Genomic DNA, 22,737 nt, shown 5'->3' on the forward strand with positions numbered 1-22,737 from the left:
GCACCCGTACTGGTTTCGTTACTTCCGATTCCATTCTAACAGAATGTTCACTCACCTTTTTAGGTCCTGTTCTCCCAAGGATGGATCGAATCACGATTTCTTTCCAAAGCAAACGACAAAACTCAATTAACGCACATCACATGTGTCCTTACCTCATACTGCAAACCGGATCATACCACCGGCTGATAGATTCAGCGTAATGTTCTGCATCGCTATTGTATTTCGGCAACAGAAATCAGAACATAGAGTTGAATTTACAGCATCTTGCTGGCGCCTTAACACTCAATATAGGTTGAACCACTTCTTTTGCTTCTACAGCAGATACTTTCGGTTCAGTTCATGTGGCAACCACTTTCCCGCCAGCACCAGCCCACGCCGGTTATCGTGCCAGCCCCCCCCCCCCCCCCTCCCCTCCCCAGCCTCGCCAGTTGGCGAAGGGGGAGAAATCACCGCGGTCAGCGATAGTCAGAGAACTTGGCGGGTAGGCCTAGCCGTATTACCACTGCCAATGAGATCAGACGTTCTGATGACAACAAGTTTATCCGGTACCGACCCTGAACCCAACAACGGATCATGACCACAGATTAGCCGCAGGACTACCGCGCCGTCGCAGAAGTCAACCAGAGATACGCGCTCGGCACCGCTTTCCCGGCGGCCGGCGGCGCGTTCACTCGTGCCGTTCCGGACCGTGTCGGCGCCGCCTGGCCCGGTGCGGCCCGCCGTCTGAGACGCGCTGGACGGGGTGCGTCGTAACGCACGCCGCCGGTTGACATCCTGTCGATTCATGGCGCTGTTTGCGCCGACCCGGCGCCGGGACGGGACGGGACGGGGCGGGCGGCGCATCACTCGGCCGCTGCTGCTGGCTGCGTGCGACGCGGGCGGGTCTCAGGGGCGCGGCGGTCATAGAGCTGCTGGCTGCGTGAGACGCAGGCCGGCCACAGGGTGTGGTGGCCGGTGCAGACCCGTCGTGGTGGATGCATATGGGTGCCGCGGGCGTAGCGAAAGGTTTCCTAGTGCTTCGACAATACAGGCCACCGCGTTTCTCGAGAGCGACCACTATGTGATGTCCGTCAGATCGTGTGTTAACGGGTTCGTTAGTTCAAGTTGCTCACTAGTTGAAGTTCACTAGTTGCCGGGGATGTTTGGTTCGTTTGATGCAATAGGTCAGCGCCAGCTCACCGACGCTTGCAAATGTACGTTAAGTAAACAAACAACGCCTGCTCCAAAGAGCTCCTACAAGACGCTCAATATCTTATTCGGATGGTCGCTTACTCGCTGAAGTTGAAGTTACGAATGCAAAGTACTGCATTTCCGACTGTTGTTGACTCAGGGGCTCAACGATGTTGAGCCCCTGAGCCCGGTTCATGACAGGCCATTTGCAGGTGTATCTTGTTTAACGTGTGGGAGGACCGAGTTGTACCTAGGAGTAAAACGAATCGAGCCTTCGGGTGTAGCGTGTCGTGCACGCGGGTGTGGAGCGTTCCATGATGGGTGTAGCGTGGCTGGCCTGGGTATGCAGTGTGCCATGCTGGTCGTAAAAGTGCACCATACTTCTGGATGTAGTAGTTGATACTCACAATGAGTATGTGTACTGTGTGTAGCGTGAAGTGTAAATTAATGTGTGAAGCGTGCGTGGTGAAGTGTAGTAGTGTAGTGTAGTGTGCCACACTCACAGCCAAACATCCATACCGGTAGGTGTGTCGTGTCACGCCTGCGGGCGTTCCTCATCACACCTGGGGTCAGACGGTCCGTTCCTTATCACACCTGGGGTCTGACGGTCCGTTCCTTATCACACCTGGGGTCTGACGGTCCGTTCCTCATCACACCTGGGGTCTGACGGTCCGTTCCTCATCACACCTGGGGTATGACGGTCCGTTCCTCATCACACCTGGGGTCTGACGGTCCGTTCCTCATCACACCTGGGGTCTGACGGTCCGTTCCTTATCACACCTGGGGTATGACGGTCCGTGTCCATCGGCGTGGGGTGTCCCACCTGCGGGCACGCGGTGTCTAACCTGAGGCTGTACCGTGTGTCGTCTGTGGCCGTCGTCTGCCCTATTTACGTGTAAAGCTAGTCACACCTGTGGGTGCCTTTGTGCCGCACCTGTCATTGCCGTGTGCCGCACCTGTGGGTGAAGGATACCGTACCTGTGCGTGTAGTGTGCCGTACCTGTGGGTGTAGTGTGCAACACCTGCATGTGTAGGTACGGGATCCAGGGCTGTACGCGCTGTACTCAGGGGTGGAAGTGCTGTACTTCTATGCTTTGGGGGAAAATTGAGCCTCCCCAGCGTTAATTTGAGCCTGTAACACCCCTCTGAGCCCCTCCATGCTTATCAGCAAAAAGAGAATAATTGGCCACAGAAATGCTCGGAAGTTGTATTAACTATTAGTACACTAAGTACCTAGACGCATCATTATCAGTATCACGTCAAGTTTGTTCCAAAGAGTATTTTGTAGCCTCCTATTTTTTTCACGCAACTCCGTTAGATTGTGGGCCGGCCTGCAAATGTTTGGCGAGTTTTGCACATGACAATATCTGAATCGGTATAAAGAACAATTGGCCGCAATGTGTGACAGCTTTAAAAATTACAGGGCTACCCACTTAAAAGTTAAACCGTGTTTCTCTCAACAGTGGCGGGTTTATTTATCGCATGATCGTGACTGTGGTGGTATTTGAATTCCGGCTGATTGGTACACCACAGCCAGCGACAGCGGAATTCATCAGTGATCCTATACACGTCAAACCGTCACAACAAAAGGTGCTCCAGGTGGGCCCATTGGAAGTTCAAGGTGCACAACACGTGCACCTGCTGCAGGCGGTTGATTGTCCGGTCGAATGCCGCCCCTCCCCCCTCCCCCAATTTTAGAGAGTGCCACCTCTGGCTGTACCTGCGGTTGTAGCGTGCCGTACCTGTGGGTGTATGGTGTTAATGAGCCAAACGGGAAGCGTGGGCTCCAGGATAGCCATGACGGAGGTGGAGAGACCGACGGCGCCGGCCACGATGTTGATGCGTCGGTCCGCCAGGAGGCGCCACCAGGGCGGGGTGACGGCCTCGTCGTCCCGCTCACAGGCCGGCAGCGGCCGCAGCCGCCGGTACTGCACCGCTGTGGCAGACCAGTCACACTCGGTCAGGTCACGTCCGCCCCGTGGCTCGGGCGTTGTAGGCTGGGCGGCTGGGGTGGAGGGATGATGCATATACATGGCAGTGATCGGTCGGCCAGTTCTGGCCCACCCGACGGTGGCTGCGGCTCCCGGAGCGGCCGGGCTGAGAAGCGGGATCAGCGTGGCAGCGAGGAGACGCGGGTCATCTCGTCTTCACTCGCCTGCAGTACACGTCGTACATCCACCGACCGAACCAGTGCATCGATTCCAAGGACGTGGACAGGACCAGTTTGGGACTTTCCACGAAAGACAAGCCGAAATTTGTTTTGTGAGAAGAGTATTTTCTTTTGACAGCTCAGATTTATACACTTACACTAATGATGCACCTTGCGCAGCGTGCGGCGAGCGAGGCGACAACACAAGCGGCAGCAGCATCGTCATTTATATCAGGAGGAGCGAAATCATGCTGCGTCCGATTTGAAAAAGCACTCCCAAACCGCGCAGACAAGCCCAGCATAATAATCACTTGTTGTTATTTTTCGTAGAAAATCCATATCTGAAGCCCGTGCTTTGTGGCACCCCAAGAGGGTAGAACGCATGCGACATTCCTCCGTAGTTTGTGTGTGAAATCTTAACATGCGCCCGGCTGGCCGGCCAGATACCCTTCGTTCGGGTGCGGGGGGGGGAGCAAATTGACTCCCCTGAGATCTCGGGAATTAAGAAAGCTAGAGATACCAAATTTACAGGGTCTCTTGACCTGTACGTGGACTCACTTAGGTAAAAGCTTGGGCTTCCTAGGTGATGATCTTCAGGTCAAATAAGGTCAAACAAAGTCAAATTCCAGATTGGTCTCCAAAGTGCCCCCAGAACCTAGGCAACTGTTTCTAAGCAAAAGGTCAAAAGCCCCTTTGAGATCAGTGATCTTGTTTGACCTTTTGAAGGCCGTGGTGACCAAAATAATACAAGACTGCTCTGAGTTTTGCATTTGAATAAGCGACAAAGATAACGTTAGGCAGTATGCTCCTAAAACAAATTATCCACCCGGGGTCATCTTGGGCCTTTTCTGACCTCTTAGAAGTCAATGGAAGATGTATAATGCGGTTCCTGCTGTCAATAAATTCGAAATGAGCACCACAAACTATCCCATACAGCAAGCCCTAGAGTAATAAATCAGGTTGGTTGTGACCTTGGTCTGACCTTCATACCTGACCTTGGGTCAACGTAATTTGCTCATTCAATATTTGTGTAGCCTAAGAAAGCATCTCAGAGATGTATGGCTTCAACAAACACTCCGTTATTGTGTCAGATTGGACGATTCCCTAGAAACTGCCTTCGCTGAAACCATGGCCTGACCTTGACCTGCCATAGATCAGCAACCTTTCAAGATGCATCTAAATTTTTTATGTCCAACGATCCGTTATTCAATTTCTACAGCTATGCAAAATTTGGCGCGGCGTCGCTGCGCAGTTCGCAAACCATTCTGGAAAAACCTTCGGGGGGCGAGGGGTTAATTTGAACCCCCCCCCCCCCCCGCCCACCCGAGTTGCGTGTTAAGGCTTCATTCTCATGCCCGACAAATGGCTTCCCTCACCCGACAAATGTGCTGGGGGGGGGGGGGGGGCGCATCGACTGCTATAGGATCACGCAGCTGAGAAATATGCCGGCACTGCATGCACATGTGGCAGCATTAATTTACACGAAGACATGCAGAACACATAGGTCATACAATGCCTTAACCATTAACTAGTAAAAAAGTATGGCTTCTTTCAGCGATTTATTTTCCTTCCTCATGGATGAAGGGGAAGTGGCGACCCACAAAAGGTTTCTTGAATATCGTTCTCCAGCATATCGTGCAATCGTGCCCCCAAGATGTCAGCAGCCTCTGAGCCATTAACTGGGCGCGTTTTGACACCAAACATATGCCTCTAGCTGTCCCAGTTTCAGTCAATCAGGTTTTTTAAGAACCGATGAATCCGCCATTTGCGTGCGACGGGCCGACGCTGCTACATTCATGAAGCTCTGCATCACGAATAGACGATCAAGCCATACAAAACTACCCCACGGCGCGTTCAGATTAGAAAGGGAACACGTCTGTTTAACTTTACTGTTGCTGCGCACCATGGCTTTGTTAATACTGGCATGCAAGTCTGAAATAGCTCGGTTTTCAGGAAAAGCTCTGGCACGCATGAGCGGGAACAAGTTTTCACCTAACAACATGCAAATATTACCAATCGTAAGTTCCCGTGGAGACAAATCCATGGGTTTTTTTCGCAGAGCTTTATCTTTCTTGATTTAAAAACAGCAGGGGGTCATATCAAACCCACACCACATATATGTTGGTGATATGAAAAAAGTCGATTCAGGGCGAGCGTTGAGCGTCACGTCCACGAGGCCCCTGAATCAACTCCCCGTCCTGAAATGTGATTCCCTCCTCGCCGCCGCCCCCCCCCCCCCCCCCTGCCAGCCGCTAGGTGTGCAGAAAACTTGGCGTTACAAAGAACGCTGTGTGAAGGGAATGGATCGATTTCGATGGATTATTTTTCGGCTCAGTGACAAGAATATAGCACCAACGAGTCAATAGCACACCTGAAAGTTATGAAACACATTTCATACAGCTTACCAACAACGGTATCTTAGCTTTTAGGCATATCTCATGCACATTAACGATAACTGTAACGCCGGACACGGCCCCTCCCCAGTCACGTAATGGTGATTACCTCAAGCCAGGCTGACAAATCGCTGATGCCGTCGCAGCCATCAATTCTCACAGTGGTATTTCTTTTCCTCAGTATGCCGAAGGCAACGCTAACGGGAACGAGGTCGTTGAACGATCCGCTCCAGACACGCGACCAGAGAGCCATGATAGGCCACGGTATTGAGAAACGTTGTTCTACCCGTGCAAATTTGTCGGCGATCTCCTAAGTGCTTGGTAATTGTTTTAAATTAATGCAACAATGAATGTCGTGAATAGCTTGGAACAACACCCCGCCCTTGGCATAATAACACGCAAGCGTTCCGTTTGCACAGATGTGCCCCGGCCACGACATATTTAAATGAGTCGTTCGCAAATACATATTTTTCCTTGTTCTGAAACGTACTCTTTAATAAAGACAAATCATGAAGCAAAAAAGAAGCGCCATGACCGCTTTCCCATACCAGCTCCTAATGATATGAAGAACCATTTCGGAGCCCACACGAATGAGTCTAGCCAAACATTTGAATTCTGACTTTCCGAGGCGCTGTCGTACGCAAGTTTCCTAAAGGACGGATTCAAGCTGGGATTTACATCCGTGTCAGGTTTATGATCCCAAATCTCTCGCTTTCACAGTGTGTCGCACTTAGCAGGGATTTAAACGGAAAGTTTCACATTTGAAGATATTGAAGCAAACATCAAATATGATGAAACAAACTCATTGATTACTATTGGTCCCCTTTGCAAAAGAAAAAACTGCTCTTGACAGCACGCTTTGTCTGCTCAGTAAATTTGCTCCCCGGAACGTTATTGTTTGATTAGGCCATCGTACCTTGCGTGACATTAATTGACGGCCAATTGGCGGCCGCTGTACGTGGAAATCGTGCTAACAAACGCAAGATAAAAACGATCCGACCATTGGATTTTTCTTAGCTTTTATCGTCGCATGACTTATGGAATAGCAGAATTTTAATGACGCTTTTCTGACGTCACGAATGTCGAAATCAGCCTTGAAGTACTCCCCCGAAATATTCTCCATTTTCGCGAGCGTGTAGCTCAGAAACTAGAGTGGTTTAGGTCTTAAGAAGGGCAGGGATGTGGACTCCACCGCAAGGTTTGCAAGATGGCTGTTCTAATTCAAAACCACATAGAAATGTGGAGCACTTCCTTCAATAAGGACTTTTTCCGCTTCCCTGTTTATCACTGGCGCGCCTATGAGTCGGGGAGTTTTATGACAGCTTAATGATTTGAAACCTCTTCATTCCACTACATCATGCAACTGGTGCCACGCCTTGATCTGTTCCGGCTTCTTAGATCTAACAGCACTGGTTTCAAATACCCCACGAACAGTGTGTATATTTTTTGCGCTCGCATACGCGAGGCGACCCACATAATGCGGCTCACGTTTTTTTGTCGATACCATCCATCAAATGTCATTCATCAAATCATCAAATGTCATCAAGCGGCATCTGCCTCTGGAGCGCCAGTTCCCCCAGATCTGGGCATGTTACCATCCGTGTTGTTCAGGTCCTTGCATTTGGGATAATTTACGCTTCCCCACTAAATCGGAGAGGTAAATTGGGTGCTGTTGCAAAGTGGTACGAAGACTACATCTGACTACAACTGAATCAGTTTGCTGTGCATATTTCTTTCAATCTGTTGAATTATTTCCTTTCACGGCACAATTTGTGAAGAAATCGCGTATCTTTGCTGCCAACTGCATTGCAGCGTGATTATTGATTCCAAAGGCGAGTCCCTCCCAATATCGTGACTAACCGGTCCGGCCCCCGGTGCACCAGCACTGAGAATAACTCCGCCGGGCCTCCAATGCACCAGACCGGGCCGTAACTAACCGGGTTGGGCTTTGATGCCCCAGCACTGGGAATAACCGGGCCAGACCTCCACGCACCAGCACCGAGCCGCTTAAGCCACAACTTGCAGAGTTTGCTTTGACATTGGCACTCCTACCAAGCAGTGCGGTTATGTAACAATCTGGCATGCTGTTACGTGACAGCCCACCCCTTCCCCCTACCCTGTGGCAGTGTTTTCCATCTCCAATTTTTCTATAAACGCAACCGCCATTAAACGACCGGAGCCAACGTGACCGCCACCGTCGCTGGCCTGTTCGGTGCTGTATCTATTTGAGCATACCAAGGCGGCATATGCGTCAGCTGATATCCCGGTAGAAGTTTAACAGAAGTGTCCGACCTTTGAAACATATTTTAAAAGCATGGCCTGGTGAACGCTAAGGATGCGCCATTAATATAATAGCACGGGGGAACGGAGCTGCATCACTAACAGTGTATTAATAGCAGCTGAATCTTAGTTATTTTCGAGTCCAATTTACGTGCTCAACATTTCAGGCCACCAATGAACTTCTTTCTTCTTTTAGGTATTCCCATATGTCATGCCGTGCATAGAGGACGCGTAGCTGTGAAGCTCACTGTGAAGCTCATTGTAGATTTGAATGATTGTTAGATTTTCCTCAACACGTGTAAGTTGCAGATGAAAGCTTACAAGGTGTTCGGATAGCCCTTTGCAACATATGATGGCTTGCTTTCCTGAAATATTACATATCTGGTAATAATGATGACAGTGCAGTTCGCGTCGGTTCATCTGCCCAAAAGACGCTAATTCAGAAGTTGTGATGGTTTACTGATATGCGTCATTGGTGGCATATGAGCGATGAAGCAATGCTTTTTTACCTGTTGTGTTTCATTTGAACCAATATATATGAAAAGCCCACTTCTATGCCATGTTTTTGTAAAAACTGTGCAAGTGGAAAACCGGAGAGGTGTTGCTGAGGTGATGAGCAGCTGATATTGTCAAGCATGAGTCAAGGATTTCAAAAAAAGAAGTTTTGTTGTGCTTTTGCCATCAGAGCAAACCCCCAAAATGGCTTGCTGTATTGATTTCTGCGCAGTAATGCTGCTACTTTATCTCTTTGCGCGCAAAGGTGAATATGCTGAATGTACAAAAGTTGGGCTGGTTGATTAATGCACTTGAGCGAAATATGGAGGCTGGAAATTATGAAGGACGTTTACCATGATGTTTACAAGCTTCCACTCAACGCTTGATGGCTGGTTCAGCCAAATATTTTAATTACATTGCACAATATCGGCATATGTTTCAGTGGTTTGTTAAAGGCAGAAGTCGGGGGTTGTCATTCAACATCAACATAAATTGTTGGTGATCTTCAAGCAGCAAGTGAACGGACGCTTTTTGTATGCCTTGTGTTTTTCGCAAGTCATTGAAATATTTAATGATATTTTTGCCCAGTGTTTTTGTTGAACTCTGTATGGGAAAACTAGAGGGGTTCACTGAGATTGTTAAGAAAGGCCAACATTCTGCAACATGAGTATAGAGATTCAAAATATCACATGATGTGCTCTTGCCATTGTCGCATACCTACAAAAGGTTTGAAATTGAGTGAATATGTTCAGTTATCTGCCTTGTCTTTTTTGCTTTGTCAGTACAGTATATGGTATGGATCGTACCAAAAATTGTGATGGGAGATAATTAGTGCGATTGAGCGACAACTCTGGGGCCTGGAAATATTGTAGGACAGGGTGCTTGCGGCTTGCTTTGCTAAGCGACTGAGTTCCCATGGATGATTCGTGTTTGCAGTATTTCGGGGTGCATTAAGCACCATTCGTGGGACTTCCTGGCCGACCCGACCCCTAGCTGCAGGGACGCCTGACTGAAACCGGGTGTAATGGGCCGACTACCAGGTATGTAAGTAGGTCGTGGGAAGCAGATTTAACCGATAAGCCATTTTTCATACCGCGTCATGGGCATCATGGTGTTGAATCCCTTGTAACCTTGACGGAAATCGGTGGGTCATAGCCCACCAAATAGCCCTATAGGGAATGACAGTTGCTCCAACCTGAGAAAAACGTTGTCATAGCGCTTTCCGGTTTCGTGCCACCTAGCCATGTGACAAAGCTGATGGGGCACAACAAAGCGGCACAAACAAATGATGATCAATATCATTTGAAAGCATTCTTCAATAATGAGCTCACGCTCTGCTTACTAAGACAAAATCCGCGATTGTCAACTTTCGAATCGTGCTTTACGAATATCTACTGCAGTTTGAGCGTTATTACGCATTCGTAAAGCGCAAGAAACCCACACTTGTTATCACTGCGAATGTAAGATCTCTCTCATGTCGCCACCGCCACCTGTCTATGCTGCTGCACTGCTTTCGTGTTATCATACTCTATGATGGCTCTAAAACACGCCCTCGCGAACCACATGGGAGTGCTGTTTTGCCGCAGCGGTGAGCCTTGCTGAAACTTACTGCATTTGTAAGGTCTTCTTATCGCACTCGTCGCAAATTATTCTTTGCTCGATATATTCGGTTACTCTGACATTTCTCAAAGCAATTAGTTTGGGTAATGCATTAGGATCGTTACTATCACTCACCTTTCTCGGCTTATGGAATGAATTCATGGCTCATTTGATTCACCACTACATTAATTAAGTGATTAACGACGGTTGCGGTACGCCGGCAACATCCAGTGCGTGCGATTTAAATTGTTTTACTTAACGGGAGTGTTCCACATTTATATGGGAGTTTGAACCCAAAAAGCCATCTTGAAGATCTTTCCGTGCTGTTCACGACCCTGCCCTTCTTAGGACCTAAGTCTCTCTCTAGTTTCTAAGCTACACGCTGGCACAAATGGGAAAGTTATATCGGGGAGAATATTGTTAAGTCATGTTGGCCCTCATGGCGTCATAAAAATGTCATTCAAATCCAGTCATATGACGTAATCAAACCATGACGCATTGAGAGGCACATTTACTCAACAGAGAAGCGCTTCTGTCTAGAGCAGTTTTTACATTGATCTTCAAATGTGAAAAATTCCCTTTCATATACTCACCGCCAGTGACTGGGCAATGAGCCGGTGTCATTTTGACGACGCGAAACTGTGGAATTGACACCTTTTAGGTCAAGTTGATGTATGTCCAGGAATGCGCACCGAATAATAAATGTATGGGTGGCAAAGGCAGGCAATGAATTGGTGCATGCGGTAATGCTTATTTTGCCACGTTCCTGGTTAAGTTTCGACGGCGACGTGTTGTATCTGGCGTCGTTTTCGAAAAATCGACATTCCCAGCTTGCGCGACGTTTCTCAGCGCAATCATACGTCGTACAAGCGCGAGTTGAGGGCGTGAATTGCAGACGGTACGTTAGTCAACAATTTGAGCTTGAATTTGTACTTCTATCTGCTTCGGCAGCTGTGCAATGATACAAACTGCAAAAAAATCCTAAAACCCGGGCAAAATGTTTTGGCCGCTTCTGTGAACGTGACATGAGGCGCGTGCTCCTGCACATCTGGGACCACACGGTGCCCCATTCCATTGCCTCCCTGAGAGTGTCAATGTCTTTGCTTGACTACATTTTCGCTCCGGTCCGACCCCTGGTTACCAAGATGTACCCATCATATCGAACGGCTGCTCGTTGGCTTTGTCGTCGGTCACATTTTCGAGCCACCCGTGCTAACCGCTTTTCGGAAGGATTTAGAGCAAATTGGTATTACCGATCAAATCGGAACCGTATGACTAATTATGCACAACAAGTGCAGCGAATGCTAGATATCCCCTTAAAGCCCAGCGTACACGGAAGCTGCTGAAGGACGCAAATGCATATTACGTGTCACATAGCGATATCCATGTCGCAGCTTAGAACTTACACACCACGCCGTCGGTGCGGCTTTAAGATCCTGTCATTGTGGGAATTTACCACCAGCCAACAGCGCACGTTATACCAGAGCGCTGTCTTAACGTTCCTTTCCCGAAGACACTGAGCAGGAGGGCTGCCCGTAACTGCACACGGAGGGATGGCCCGCTCAGCTGATCACCAGACATGCTGCACCAAACCCTGCGAGCGGATGACCGGCGCGATCGCAAGAGGGGCATTGCGATATCCCGCTAGGCGAGGAGTCTACTACTTCTAATGCTGTACTACTACGTCTACCTACTACTACTATTACTACTGAGTCAAACTACTGCATATGGCACGCGGCGATCGGCACGACGGGCACCTCACCGAACATGGCGGTCAGCAGGGCGGCCAGCAGCCAGAACGGCGGCGACTTGCCCATCAGGTCGTAGCTGAGTCCGCCAAACGGGTATCCGATGAGCACGCCGACGGCCATGGCGCCCATAACGCGGCCCATCACGCGCGACCGCTCGCGTTCGTTCGGGTACAGGTCGGCCACAGTCGACAGACCTGCAGGGTGAGGTCAGGGAGGTCAGACAAGACGCGCGTTTTGACCTCTAGAAGTTCGTGGCAGCCAAAACCCTACGAGATTGTCATGATTTTTAAATTTGAATAAGCGTCAATGATCATGCTAGTCGGTATGTTCCTAAAAGCAAAACGTCGACCTGGATCATTTCAGGTCAGTACCTACTCTGACCTTAAATATATCAATGGAAAATGTCAGTTGCTCTCCCCGTTGTCAATTAACGTTCGAAATCGATGTAAAAAAAAATGTTAACGTTCGAAATGAGCGCCAGAAACCGGCCCATTCAGCAAGCTCGCGAGTAAAAAGCAAGTTGGTTTAGAGCTCTGTCTGACTTTCAGACCTGAACCCAGATAAAGGGAATTTGTTGCGACCATAAATTCAGTTGGTCTACTGTCTCATAAACTATCTCAGAGACGTATGGCTTCGCCTTACCCTTCATTGTCGCATCGCATTGAACGATTCCATAGACACTGCATTCGCCGACAGTCACGACCTGATTTTGACCTGTCATAGGTCAGGGACCTTAGAAGGTATATCTAATTTTTTACATTACTTTGGCCAAAACGGCCATAAACACAACGTATGGCGGAAGCGATTAGTTCAAAATGAGTCAGATGCCACCGTCATTTCATGTGTTATGGCACGAGCTCTCTGATCTTGTCGCTAAGACGATGGCGTGGAAGCTTGCGGTCACCTGCGTTTGTGTCTGTGGCTGCTAAGGACTTGTTGGCAGGAGCAAGGTGGGGAAACAAACATGATTTCAGTGAATCCGGGGTTATTGAGGCAAAGCGCCAATTTTCCATGACTGCACACATTTCTCTAACCAGCCTTGGACGAAAGCTTATGTTGCAAGTGCAAAAAGTGGATGTTTGAGTTATATAGACAAGTCTACATGCATCTACCAAATGAAATAATTAAATTTACACGACTACATTTTCTATACTTCTGCGAAGTGTGCCAAAGGTTTGCAAGATCTCGTTGTGGCACAGATACATCACACAACTGAGATTTGGAAAGCTTTCTGAAATGCTTAATGCACATTGTTTCCGTGTATTTCTATCAATTTTAAGGAGCACCAGGGTGTCCGGTGTAGTTTCATGTTGTTGGGTGACCTTAGTCCTCCCACACCTAAAACAAAAAGTGGGAATAAATTTATCTATTTTCTCTACTCGGCCTCTAAACTCAGGGCTGCCAGGGGTCTCAGGTAAAATTATGGTTCTTGCTGCTTACATTGGCACCACTTGAGACTAAAGATTTGCTCCTGCTGGATGTCGGCTTAATCCTCAGCGGTTTCTTGGGCCTTGCTGGATCTCCACATGTTTCAGGCTGGATCTTGGTTCTTCCTAAATCCCTTGACATAATGTCAGATTGGATCTTGATTCTTGCTGGATCTTTTGGCATAATGCCAAGCTGGATCTTGGTTCTCAGTGGATTTGTTGGATCTGTGTCAGAGAGTATCTTGGTTCTTGCTGGATCGTTTGGCTTGTTGTCGGGCTAGATCATAGTTCTTGCTGGGTCTCTTGACTAACAATGAGACTGGATCCTGGTTCTTGCTTGATTTTTCGGCTTAATATCAGGCTGGATCCTGGTTCGTAATGGACACGTCGGCTAATTATCAGGCCGGCTCCTGGGCTCTTGCTGTTTCCGAAACCCGACACCAGGAGTCAATTCTTGGTTATTCGGTCACAAGTCTTATTTCCGTAATAACTAGTACGACTACCAACTTCCTGAATTATGTGGCACATAACGTGATCGGTGTCTGAAGCTAGTACTGAATGCATCACATTGTTTAAGGGGCAGTAAAGACCTCTGGTTCCAGAAATCACTCACGTACGCCCGAACGAATAACTTGAGAATCATATTTGTCTTAACCATGAACGCCGCATAGATAGTGGGATGGCTGTATTTGAGTGACGTTTTTATGGCGTTATGCAAGCCTGGGTGACCTTGAAATAGTCACCACTAAATAACATGCACAAATTCGCGGTCGTCCAGCCCAGAAATTAGAGGGTTTAGGGCTTAAGAAAGGCGAGGCTGTGATTGCACCGAATGTTCTTCCAAATGGCTATCGATACAATGGCCTTCAAAATGGCCATCAGTACAACGGCCTTCAATACAGCTCCCACACAAGTGCCGAGCACTCTCTTTAACTAGTCGGCATAAAGAATGCAATATTTTCCAAGATATCTATCTATTTTCAGCGAATAAATCTTGCTATATCACTTATACGAACACAAATAATAAGTTTCGTAAACCAGATACTATTCACAGAACACAATTGCTTTAATAAACTAGAAACCAGCATTGGTATTCTTTGGATTTGGCTGTTAGCTACCATGCATATCAGGTCTTGCTCATCCAGTTCTAGATATATATTCTTCGTCTACAACCACGGGGCTAAAATGCATGAAATTCGACGGCAAAAGACGAGCAAGAAGTTTCATTTCGTTTCTTTGCCGGTTGTTGTACCATGTGGACAAGCGGAGACGCTAGGGTCAGATGATGGTGCTCGCTCGGGGTCATCATTCACTGATGACAGGGCCAGCGCGGTGCCAGCATTCCAGACCGTGATTGCCTAGGTCGTGAACCTCACTTGACAGTTATGGCCATGTGTCGGAATCAAGAGCATGCGCCCAACAAAGCAAAATCAGCAGGCAGTGACAGCTATGAAAACCCATCACATGCGGGGCATGTTACGACCGACGCTTTAACATGAAAAGCTGTTCGAGAGCAGACATACCCGGTAGGAGGCTTCATAAATAGCTGACGTCATGCGACAAGAAACGATGTCTCGCGGATATTGTCTAGGCGGGATGGCAGCAGCTTAGCGTGGAGACCACCGAAGACGGGTCACTGGGGACATCACGGCAAGGCGGGCTGTTCCGGCACAGTGTGCCATGACTCCATGGTCAGGTAACAGAGTCAACCATCAATGCAAATTATGAACAAAATATTCGTACATTTGCGCATTGCTTGACAACCAGCGGTAGCTGAGGATATGAAGAGAAAGACGCGCCGTGCCTACCGGCATATTTGTGTATATCGAGCATGTTTCAACGAGCACGTCATGCGAGTAATGGGCATGCCGATCATGTATCACATTTTCAGTAGGATTACTTTATCATTTTGCAACTGTAGTCGGAACATTTTGATTGCATGGTTTTCTGGGATCCGAAATAACACCAAACCTTGTTTGTTGTGTGAGCCCTGACCCACCATCCCATCACGAAATTCCAGTCCTACGGCACATTTAGACACGTCTCTCGTCCTACCTCCTGACCTTATCTGATCTTGAGCGTCCGCAGTCGCAGACTGCAGGCCATCCCAGCCACAGACAAATAACGAGCGCCGATGAGAACTGAACCCGTCGACTCCGCCACCGGAGGATGGGAAACAGCGGCTCAAAGCCGTCGAGCCACAGGCGAGGGGGGGGGGGAGGGAAGGCAACGCCAAAAAGCCAATGGCGGCAATGATAACCGCCATTTGATGATGCTAGAGTAGGCAAGACGAGACCACTGATCCTTACCATATCAGGGACTACGCAGAGCACCTAACACGCCGTGGGGCAGTACACATTGAGAAGACTGTGCACGTTATCACGTGTCACCAGTTTCCTTGGGTTTCAGTAGGGCCTGGTCAGGGCGGTGAATGTCGTACGCGCCGTGCTCAATTCCAGAGATCAAAGGCGATGGTCTTGCTCGACCAGCTGGGTGGGAATCCAAGGAGCACAAATGGAAAAGGCGAGCTTTGACGTAGTCACCTACGATTGTTTGATATCGTTAACAGAGGAACTTAAAATCCATAATACCGAACTTTCTTCCTACATCAAATGTGCAATTCACAGATAGTCAGACAACCTGGTCTCACTGTCTTTTCCTCTCAGTGCTAAGCCAATGACATCAATAAATGGTGCGCGCCTTTCAGCACAGCGTGGAAATGTTGGAGTCAGGACAGCTTTCAAAGAGTCGCGCTTTTCGGGTTAATTCAAGACAATTATGTATATTTATGTTTTTGACGCATACATGATAATTCGCGTCTGTTCCGAAAGGCGGAGGCGAGGGTTGGGACTTAGCGCTTTGTAAATGGGAGCTCCTTGTAGGAAGAAAGCAGCAGCTTTTCTGACGTTTACTTTATTTTGGAGTTCAATATCTGGAACTACCAGAGGCACGTAAACGCAAAGTTACACATGACGGGGTAGAAAGAACAAGTGACGTTAAAAACGTGAAGCATGAAGTGGTCCAATGTACTTAACTTAAAGCCAGAACCTTTAATTTCATCAACACCTTTTCGGCAATATATATTCTAAGCTTTCCCACGCAGAAGGCACAACGATTAAATGCATTGCAAACGTAGTTAAACAATATTTACCTGCGAAATCCCGCATCGAAGCTTGGTGAACACCAACGTATGCATGACTCGTTGTCGCATAATTAGCCCGTCCTGAATTTATGTGACACTTAGGCAATCTGGGATGCTTTTTACGGCACCGAGATAGATTTGTGATTTGCAGCAGACGTTTCCATTGTCTTTTGTTTACATACGAAATGGTGCCACGACATCGGCGCTTCGGCAAGAAGTCCTACCGGCAGGAGTGCCACGACGTCGATGTATGGCAAAAACTGATCAGATATACGCGACATGACTTCGGCTGCAAAACTCATGCAGATTTTACTCAGACGCGACATTAACTCTACTGCCAAGACTTAAACGACATCGATACTACACGACAAAACTTGGCATGCAAAACACATAGCAGCTATTAAGGTCTACAGCAAATACTTGACCACAAGTCTGCTGTAACAGTAATGTCGTGTTTAAATCTTTGCAGCAGAAACAGTGCCGTGTATAAAGAATGGCTTCAAAACTTTTGCAGTAAAGACGATGGCGAGTGTAAGTTCTTGACGGGAAAGTTTTCTCGTGAAGCACTAATTCCGCATAGACGTTTTCGCACCAGAAAAATGTCGTGTGAAAGCAATGACTGCGTAACAATTTGCAGTAGAGGTATTGACGAGTTAATCTTCTGCAGCATATGTGCTGTAGTGTAGCACTAATGCCGTATTAAAGTATTGACAGTGGAAGTTATGTCGCAGTACTTCTGTCGGTAGGAGTTTTGCTGCAGCAGCGCTAATGCGAAATCCAAAATCCACAGCTGCGCAGCATTGCTTGAAAAAAATGTGTGGAATCAGTAACCTATTTTCCTGAGCACGGTTCATGTGAAAACAAACCTCGATTGAACGAAATTCGTTATCATTCGTGCAAGTATCCGTTTGCGTCATTTGACCACCATGCAGCGCCACTTGCCTCCAACAAGCGAATGGCCGCTGCTGACGCGTAACTTTTGATTGACCTGTTGATTGCGTCGAAACTATATCACATATCTCACATCACTTATCCCAGAAACGAAAGTTACCTTCAATTTAAAAACGTGACGAGGCTGTCAAAGTTATTTTGGAATTTTTTTTCGACAAACTAGCATCGCAAACATGACACGGGATTTTCATATCGTTTAAGCTTCGTAAAAAGAAGGAGCCATTAGTTTGTATCACAGGCTAGTACGACATTCTACACGTTGCGCCAACACGTTAAACTAATTAGCCCGGAAATCAGGTTATCAAACATCAATCATTATCATCAGTGACAAGTCGTCATGTCAACTGCAACAAGCAAGACATTTCCTCTGATCAGAAAGTTTTGATATTCTTCATAGAGCAAGCGGCCGAACTTCTGGCATGGCCCACTTTGGTTCTGTGTGATGTGTGCAATTCATAGGTTTTTGGCGTGAACTGTACATTTTTGGCGTATAATCGTATAATCCAGTTTCTCAAAGCAAAAATATACAATTACAATGTACGACACTCCAAAAATACACAGATAATGTTACAATCTATGACCCAAATATACGCGAAAAATATTGCATGAGTTTCTCAAAGCCAAGAACAAATGTACGACAAAGCTTAATTTTGATAAGTCCATGATGAATTTGGTAATGCAACTAACGCAAGAATTTGCGCCGTAGATTATAAAAACTGAACTTAGGATTGCTACTTATTGAAAGACAAAATTGCTGAAAAAGGAAGCCTAAACAGCATGCAACAGCTGCAGAAGGCACAACAGAGCATACAACATGAGTGCGAGCAGTAATAGTGAGGGTTCCAGCCTTTCAGGCAAGAAGCCTTGGATGGGCATGCCAAGACCGGAAGATAAGGCAAAACCGCCTGGTCAAGGAGCTTCCTTGCAAGAACGTCAAAGTAGATTCGAGTTGAGAAATTTGAGTGGCTGTTACTTGTTATGAATACTATGCATTCTATGTGTATGCAAGTTGCATTGCAGGCACTTTCAAGGTGAGATATGGGTAGTATCATCGCCTACCCTTGTTGAAAACATTATGATGTGCAATAAATGCTAACAAAATAGCCTAGCATTGCGCAATAATTATTATCTAAAATTGACATCATTTGGATAAGACAGCTTGCACACATCTTGTGCATCACTGTGTCATAGACAGCAGGTAGCCTGTATGAATTCATGTAACAGAAACCTACTTTCAATAATCAGCCGTATAAAAGGACCCTGCTCCCAATGCCAAGTACAGCAAGCTGCTTATGACTGGATCCATGAATGACCCTTTTTCAGCGCTCATTGACAGCTCGTGTTTTGCTACACATGCTCCTTTAAGCTCTGAAGGCTATGGTCTGACAATCCCATCTTCAATGCCTAAGACATCCTTAGTAAGCACAGGCATTGCGTACTTACTATCACATGATCTCGTCCGCAATCGCAATTGACAATCGCAAATGAATTTCAGAGCCGTCGCCATCGGAAGATTTCAACCTGCCTGAAATACACTGGACACCGGCGGCCGGCGGCGTCGTTCTCGACCTGCGGAGAGCGTCTCACTCATTTTCGTTCTCAATGTGCCGGTAAGCAGTCCGCCTGTGGTACAATCGGCACGCTGCGTGCAACTACAAGAGGGCTGACTTCGGCGGTATGCGCCTAAGTCTCTCCCGGATCCAGTGGGGGCTGGGCCAAACGGTGGGACACCTCTTACACACAGCTTGAGATGGGCATCGCCAACCACGTCCCCATCGTGATCCTCCGGCGCCGACTGACCCCTCGTTAGGCGGCGCGGTGCGAGCTGCTCCCTGGCTGAAGGAGGCAGCTTTCCGATGTCTGCGGAGAAACTCCGGCGCGGTGAACCGCGGCTGAGTTTTGCGGACAGGAGACACGCTTTTAAGTCCGTGTCCAAAGTACGCTCAAAATTTCTATAGAGTCACCGAAGATTTCAATACCAACCCTAAGCTGTACTGGTTGTTTAAATATGTGTCCCGAAGAAGTCATGCACATTACCAGTCTCGTATAACTCTAAGCAGACTCTCGTGTCGGATAACATGGCTCGCGCTGCCGCGTTGAATGACGCCTTTGCTCTAAAATTTGCTTATATCCGTGTGCATCTCCCTCCAGCTGCGCCGTGTTGCCCAGTCGAGTCACTGAGGCCAACTGAGTTTCTGAGGCAGCCGTGCGATTCGCAATTTCTGCGGTCGGTCCCAACAGGCCTGCGGACTAACGATATCAGCGCCCGCAAACTCACTAAGTGCGCTGACGAGTTAGTCGCTCTGCTCACCAGGATTGTGACCTCTTGGTAAGTTCAGATGTCTTCCCGGCTAGGCGGAAGCAGGCAAACGTCATATCAAGTTTTAAGAAAGGAGATAGGGAGGAGCCGGCAAAATTACAGAAGAATATATATATATATATATATATATATATATATATATAATATCTGCTTCCTCTCTTCGGAAAGATACTGGAACGAATTCCACATGACAAGCTGTTCCGCCAAGTATCCCCCGGTGTTATGCCATCATCATCAGCATGGTTTTATTCCTAAGCGTTCGTACGGCGCTAACTTTTGTGTTTACCTGAATTGGCGTGGGAGGCCATGTCGAGGAGATACCAGACGGATGCCATTTACACTGATTATTCGGCTGCTTTTTCAGAGCGCTAATGACGGGCTTCTGAACCACAGGTCGAAGCATTGATGCCACTTAAGGGAATCTGCACTGCGAAGGCTGATCTTGTATCTGTCCTACAGACGTCAGAGCGTGATCGTCAACGAAAAGAAAACTTCTGATTGGAAACCGTTGGCCTCCGGCGTCCCGGAAGGATCACTCATGACTCCCTCTTTTTTACTGTTATTCTGACTGTCTTTTGTATGCCGATGACGTGAAAAAGTCCGCAAAATTACGTCCCGGCTGACGGACTGCTGCTGCAGAATGATCCCGATTATCTGGTAGCGTGGTCAGTCAGGTGAGGGCCGACCCTTAACCCTAAACAATGTAAAACTTTCACGATGACCCTCAGGCGTGCTCCCATCCAGAACATGTATCATATGAATAGAACTGAGCTTGAACATGCGTTTAAAATAAGGGACCTTCACGCAACGCTGGATACCAAACTAATCTTCGCTGCACATATTTGACGTAGTCAATCGTGGCAATCGAGCACTTGGTCTCTTTATTTTGTCCTTCCAAGTCGGTACCAGTTGATTAGAATTCATCTGAAGCGCTGTGATGACTGCGTATTTTTACAAACGTGCGATCAGTTTCAGAATATTGCAGCGTGATTTGGGCGTGGGCGAGCAATTCCCACACAGTGTGGGTTGGTGAGTGCAGCACAAGTTTCTATTTGCTTACTTACTCACACATTCTCCGGGCAAACAGCTTCTTTTTTATGACAGCTTTCCGCTTCATTTCAAAATCCCATCCCAGCAGCACGAAGATTGCTGCACGGGTTATCTTTCTGAGGAACATCTTCCAAGGTAAACTGGGCTCTTCAACTGTTGCTAGCTGCTTCCCCTTGCTTGTGCTGCTTCAGTCGACCCGCACTCTAACTCTGCTCGCTGCACCTCGCGCTCGTTTGCAAGAGTACCGAGCGGTCCGTTTTTTTCAGACCGCCAAGCACTAGAAGCGCTTTCTTAGCGAGCAACACTAGCACGGGTGTTTTTATCACAGTTTTGGCATTTTAGAGTTCGGTATGCTTAAACTCTGTAGAAGCTTTACTTAGCTCTGAGATGTTTTCCTGAATAATGCTCATCCTACTGTGTGTTGTGCATTACTGTATTTTATTTAAATGGCATTGCCTGTTGGAGTGCAGCGCTATTGGCGATAAAAGAAAAATAAACAAATAAACAAATAGACATAAGGTAGTTTGCGGCCTCCGTGATAGACGCATCAGATTCTGACCTCGTGGTCAAACGGCGATGGATACGAGCTCCTGGACGCGGGCATCGTTTGGCCTGCGTGACATGGAAAGCTCAGCTGAAGCCTGGCCAGAGGAGGGTCACCCTGCCCCGGGGCCGCAGCATTGTGTGGCACCCACAACCCCGCGCGGTCCTGTCCGTCGAAAAGGCAGGGTCAAAGCTATCTGGTGAACTAGAATGTCACAATCTGAGTGGAAGCTTTAGGATGGGCTCAGCAAGTGTACTAAGCAAGTGTTCTGAAGCCCAGAACGCCCACTGTGCAGGTGGTGTTGGGTTCAGAGTTAACCCCGAGTTCGGAGTCTGAACCCAACACCTCCCTCGCAAGTACACTCGAAATAAATCACGAGAAGACACTAGCTGATGAATTCTTCACAATGCTAAAAGATCAGTCTGTTTTGAAAGCCGCCAGACGATACTGGTGAACTCTGGATCTTGAGCCGAACTTTCCTTCCCGCCATCTGTAAGGTCTTTTGACAGAAACCATTATAATTTTCATAGTAGACGTGGCAGCATGGTGGATTTTGACTAAGCATATCAACAGTCACACGCCCATAGCGAGCGGGGATGAGTGGCATGCATGTTTGTGATCTTTAACCACATTACCGTAGCCGAGCCGCACCAATGTACGTGCTATAACTCAACGTGCAGGAAGACTCGTTTTCTTTTTTCGGGACATCAAGCCATCAAAGATACCGTATGTAGATTTCAAACAATTTTTAGGCATTGCCTGTCATTGCCCTGCAAGCTGACCTCAGGACCCCAGGACACGACCTACCACGGCTATGTGAGATGATTCGCTGGCGTAATATTCATGGTGGTTATGCAGAAATATTCTTAACATGACTGATGGACTGAAAGGGCTACATGAAGGATCACCCAGATTGCATTTGTCATAGCTTCGGCTCTGTACGAGACACAAGGGACAATACGTACAAGTAGGTACGGTAGGTAGGTAATGGGCCCTTAGTGCATTACCTGCTATGGCTATGCAGGACGACCCCACGCCGTGTACTGCCCTGGCCACCAGTAGAGATGAGGCGCCGGATGCCACGGCAAACACTGCAGCGTCAAGGGTGAGGCATGTGATGCGCCGCACCGTCAGTGTCCGACACCGCCTGCTGAAACACTGTCCCGAAACACTGCCCGCCCCGAACACAGAGCGCCCGGGGCTGCCCATTAATGAAACAGACACGCGGAATGCCTTGGAGCTTGCCGGGAGGAGCTCACATGTCCGGCGGTTGCCCCTCGCCTCAGTTTGCGGGGGAACGGCGTGATGCAGTTGGGGGACCGTCCGCTTACGGTGCCGCGTCGTACGCTGGGTTCGATTCTGGCCCCCGGCTGAGAGTTTCGTCGTCCTTTTTCACAACAGACGCGAGGTGCGCGCATTGCAGCCTTACGGTGCGTCACCTCTGAACAAAATTTTCGGCACCTGGT

At 48.0% G+C, this 22,737-nt stretch overlaps 1 protein-coding gene across 1 annotated transcript in view; it reads right to left on the reverse strand.

Annotated features, from left to right (window-relative positions):
- Nucleotides 1–22,362, reverse strand: part of LOC119097228 (synaptic vesicular amine transporter-like) — a gene marked incomplete at its 5' end in the record, with an annotated part of 23,935 nt that extends 1,573 nt beyond the window's left edge. The window contains 3 exons of the mRNA XM_037220285.1: nt 2,913–3,106; nt 11,849–12,031; nt 22,279–22,362. Coding sequence (XP_037076180.1) covers nt 2,913–3,106; nt 11,849–12,031; nt 22,279–22,362 — 461 coding nt within the window. The remainder of the gene's footprint in view (nt 1–2,912; nt 3,107–11,848; nt 12,032–22,278) is intronic.
- Between the last annotated feature and the right edge of the window lie 375 nt (nt 22,363–22,737).

This window comes from Pollicipes pollicipes, unplaced genomic scaffold, assembly GCF_011947565.3.
Source record: "Pollicipes pollicipes isolate AB1234 unplaced genomic scaffold, Ppol_2.1 Scaffold_2488;HRSCAF=2920_pilon_pilon_pilon, whole genome shotgun sequence".
NCBI lineage: Eukaryota > Metazoa > Arthropoda > Thecostraca > Pollicipedomorpha > Pollicipedidae > Pollicipes > Pollicipes pollicipes.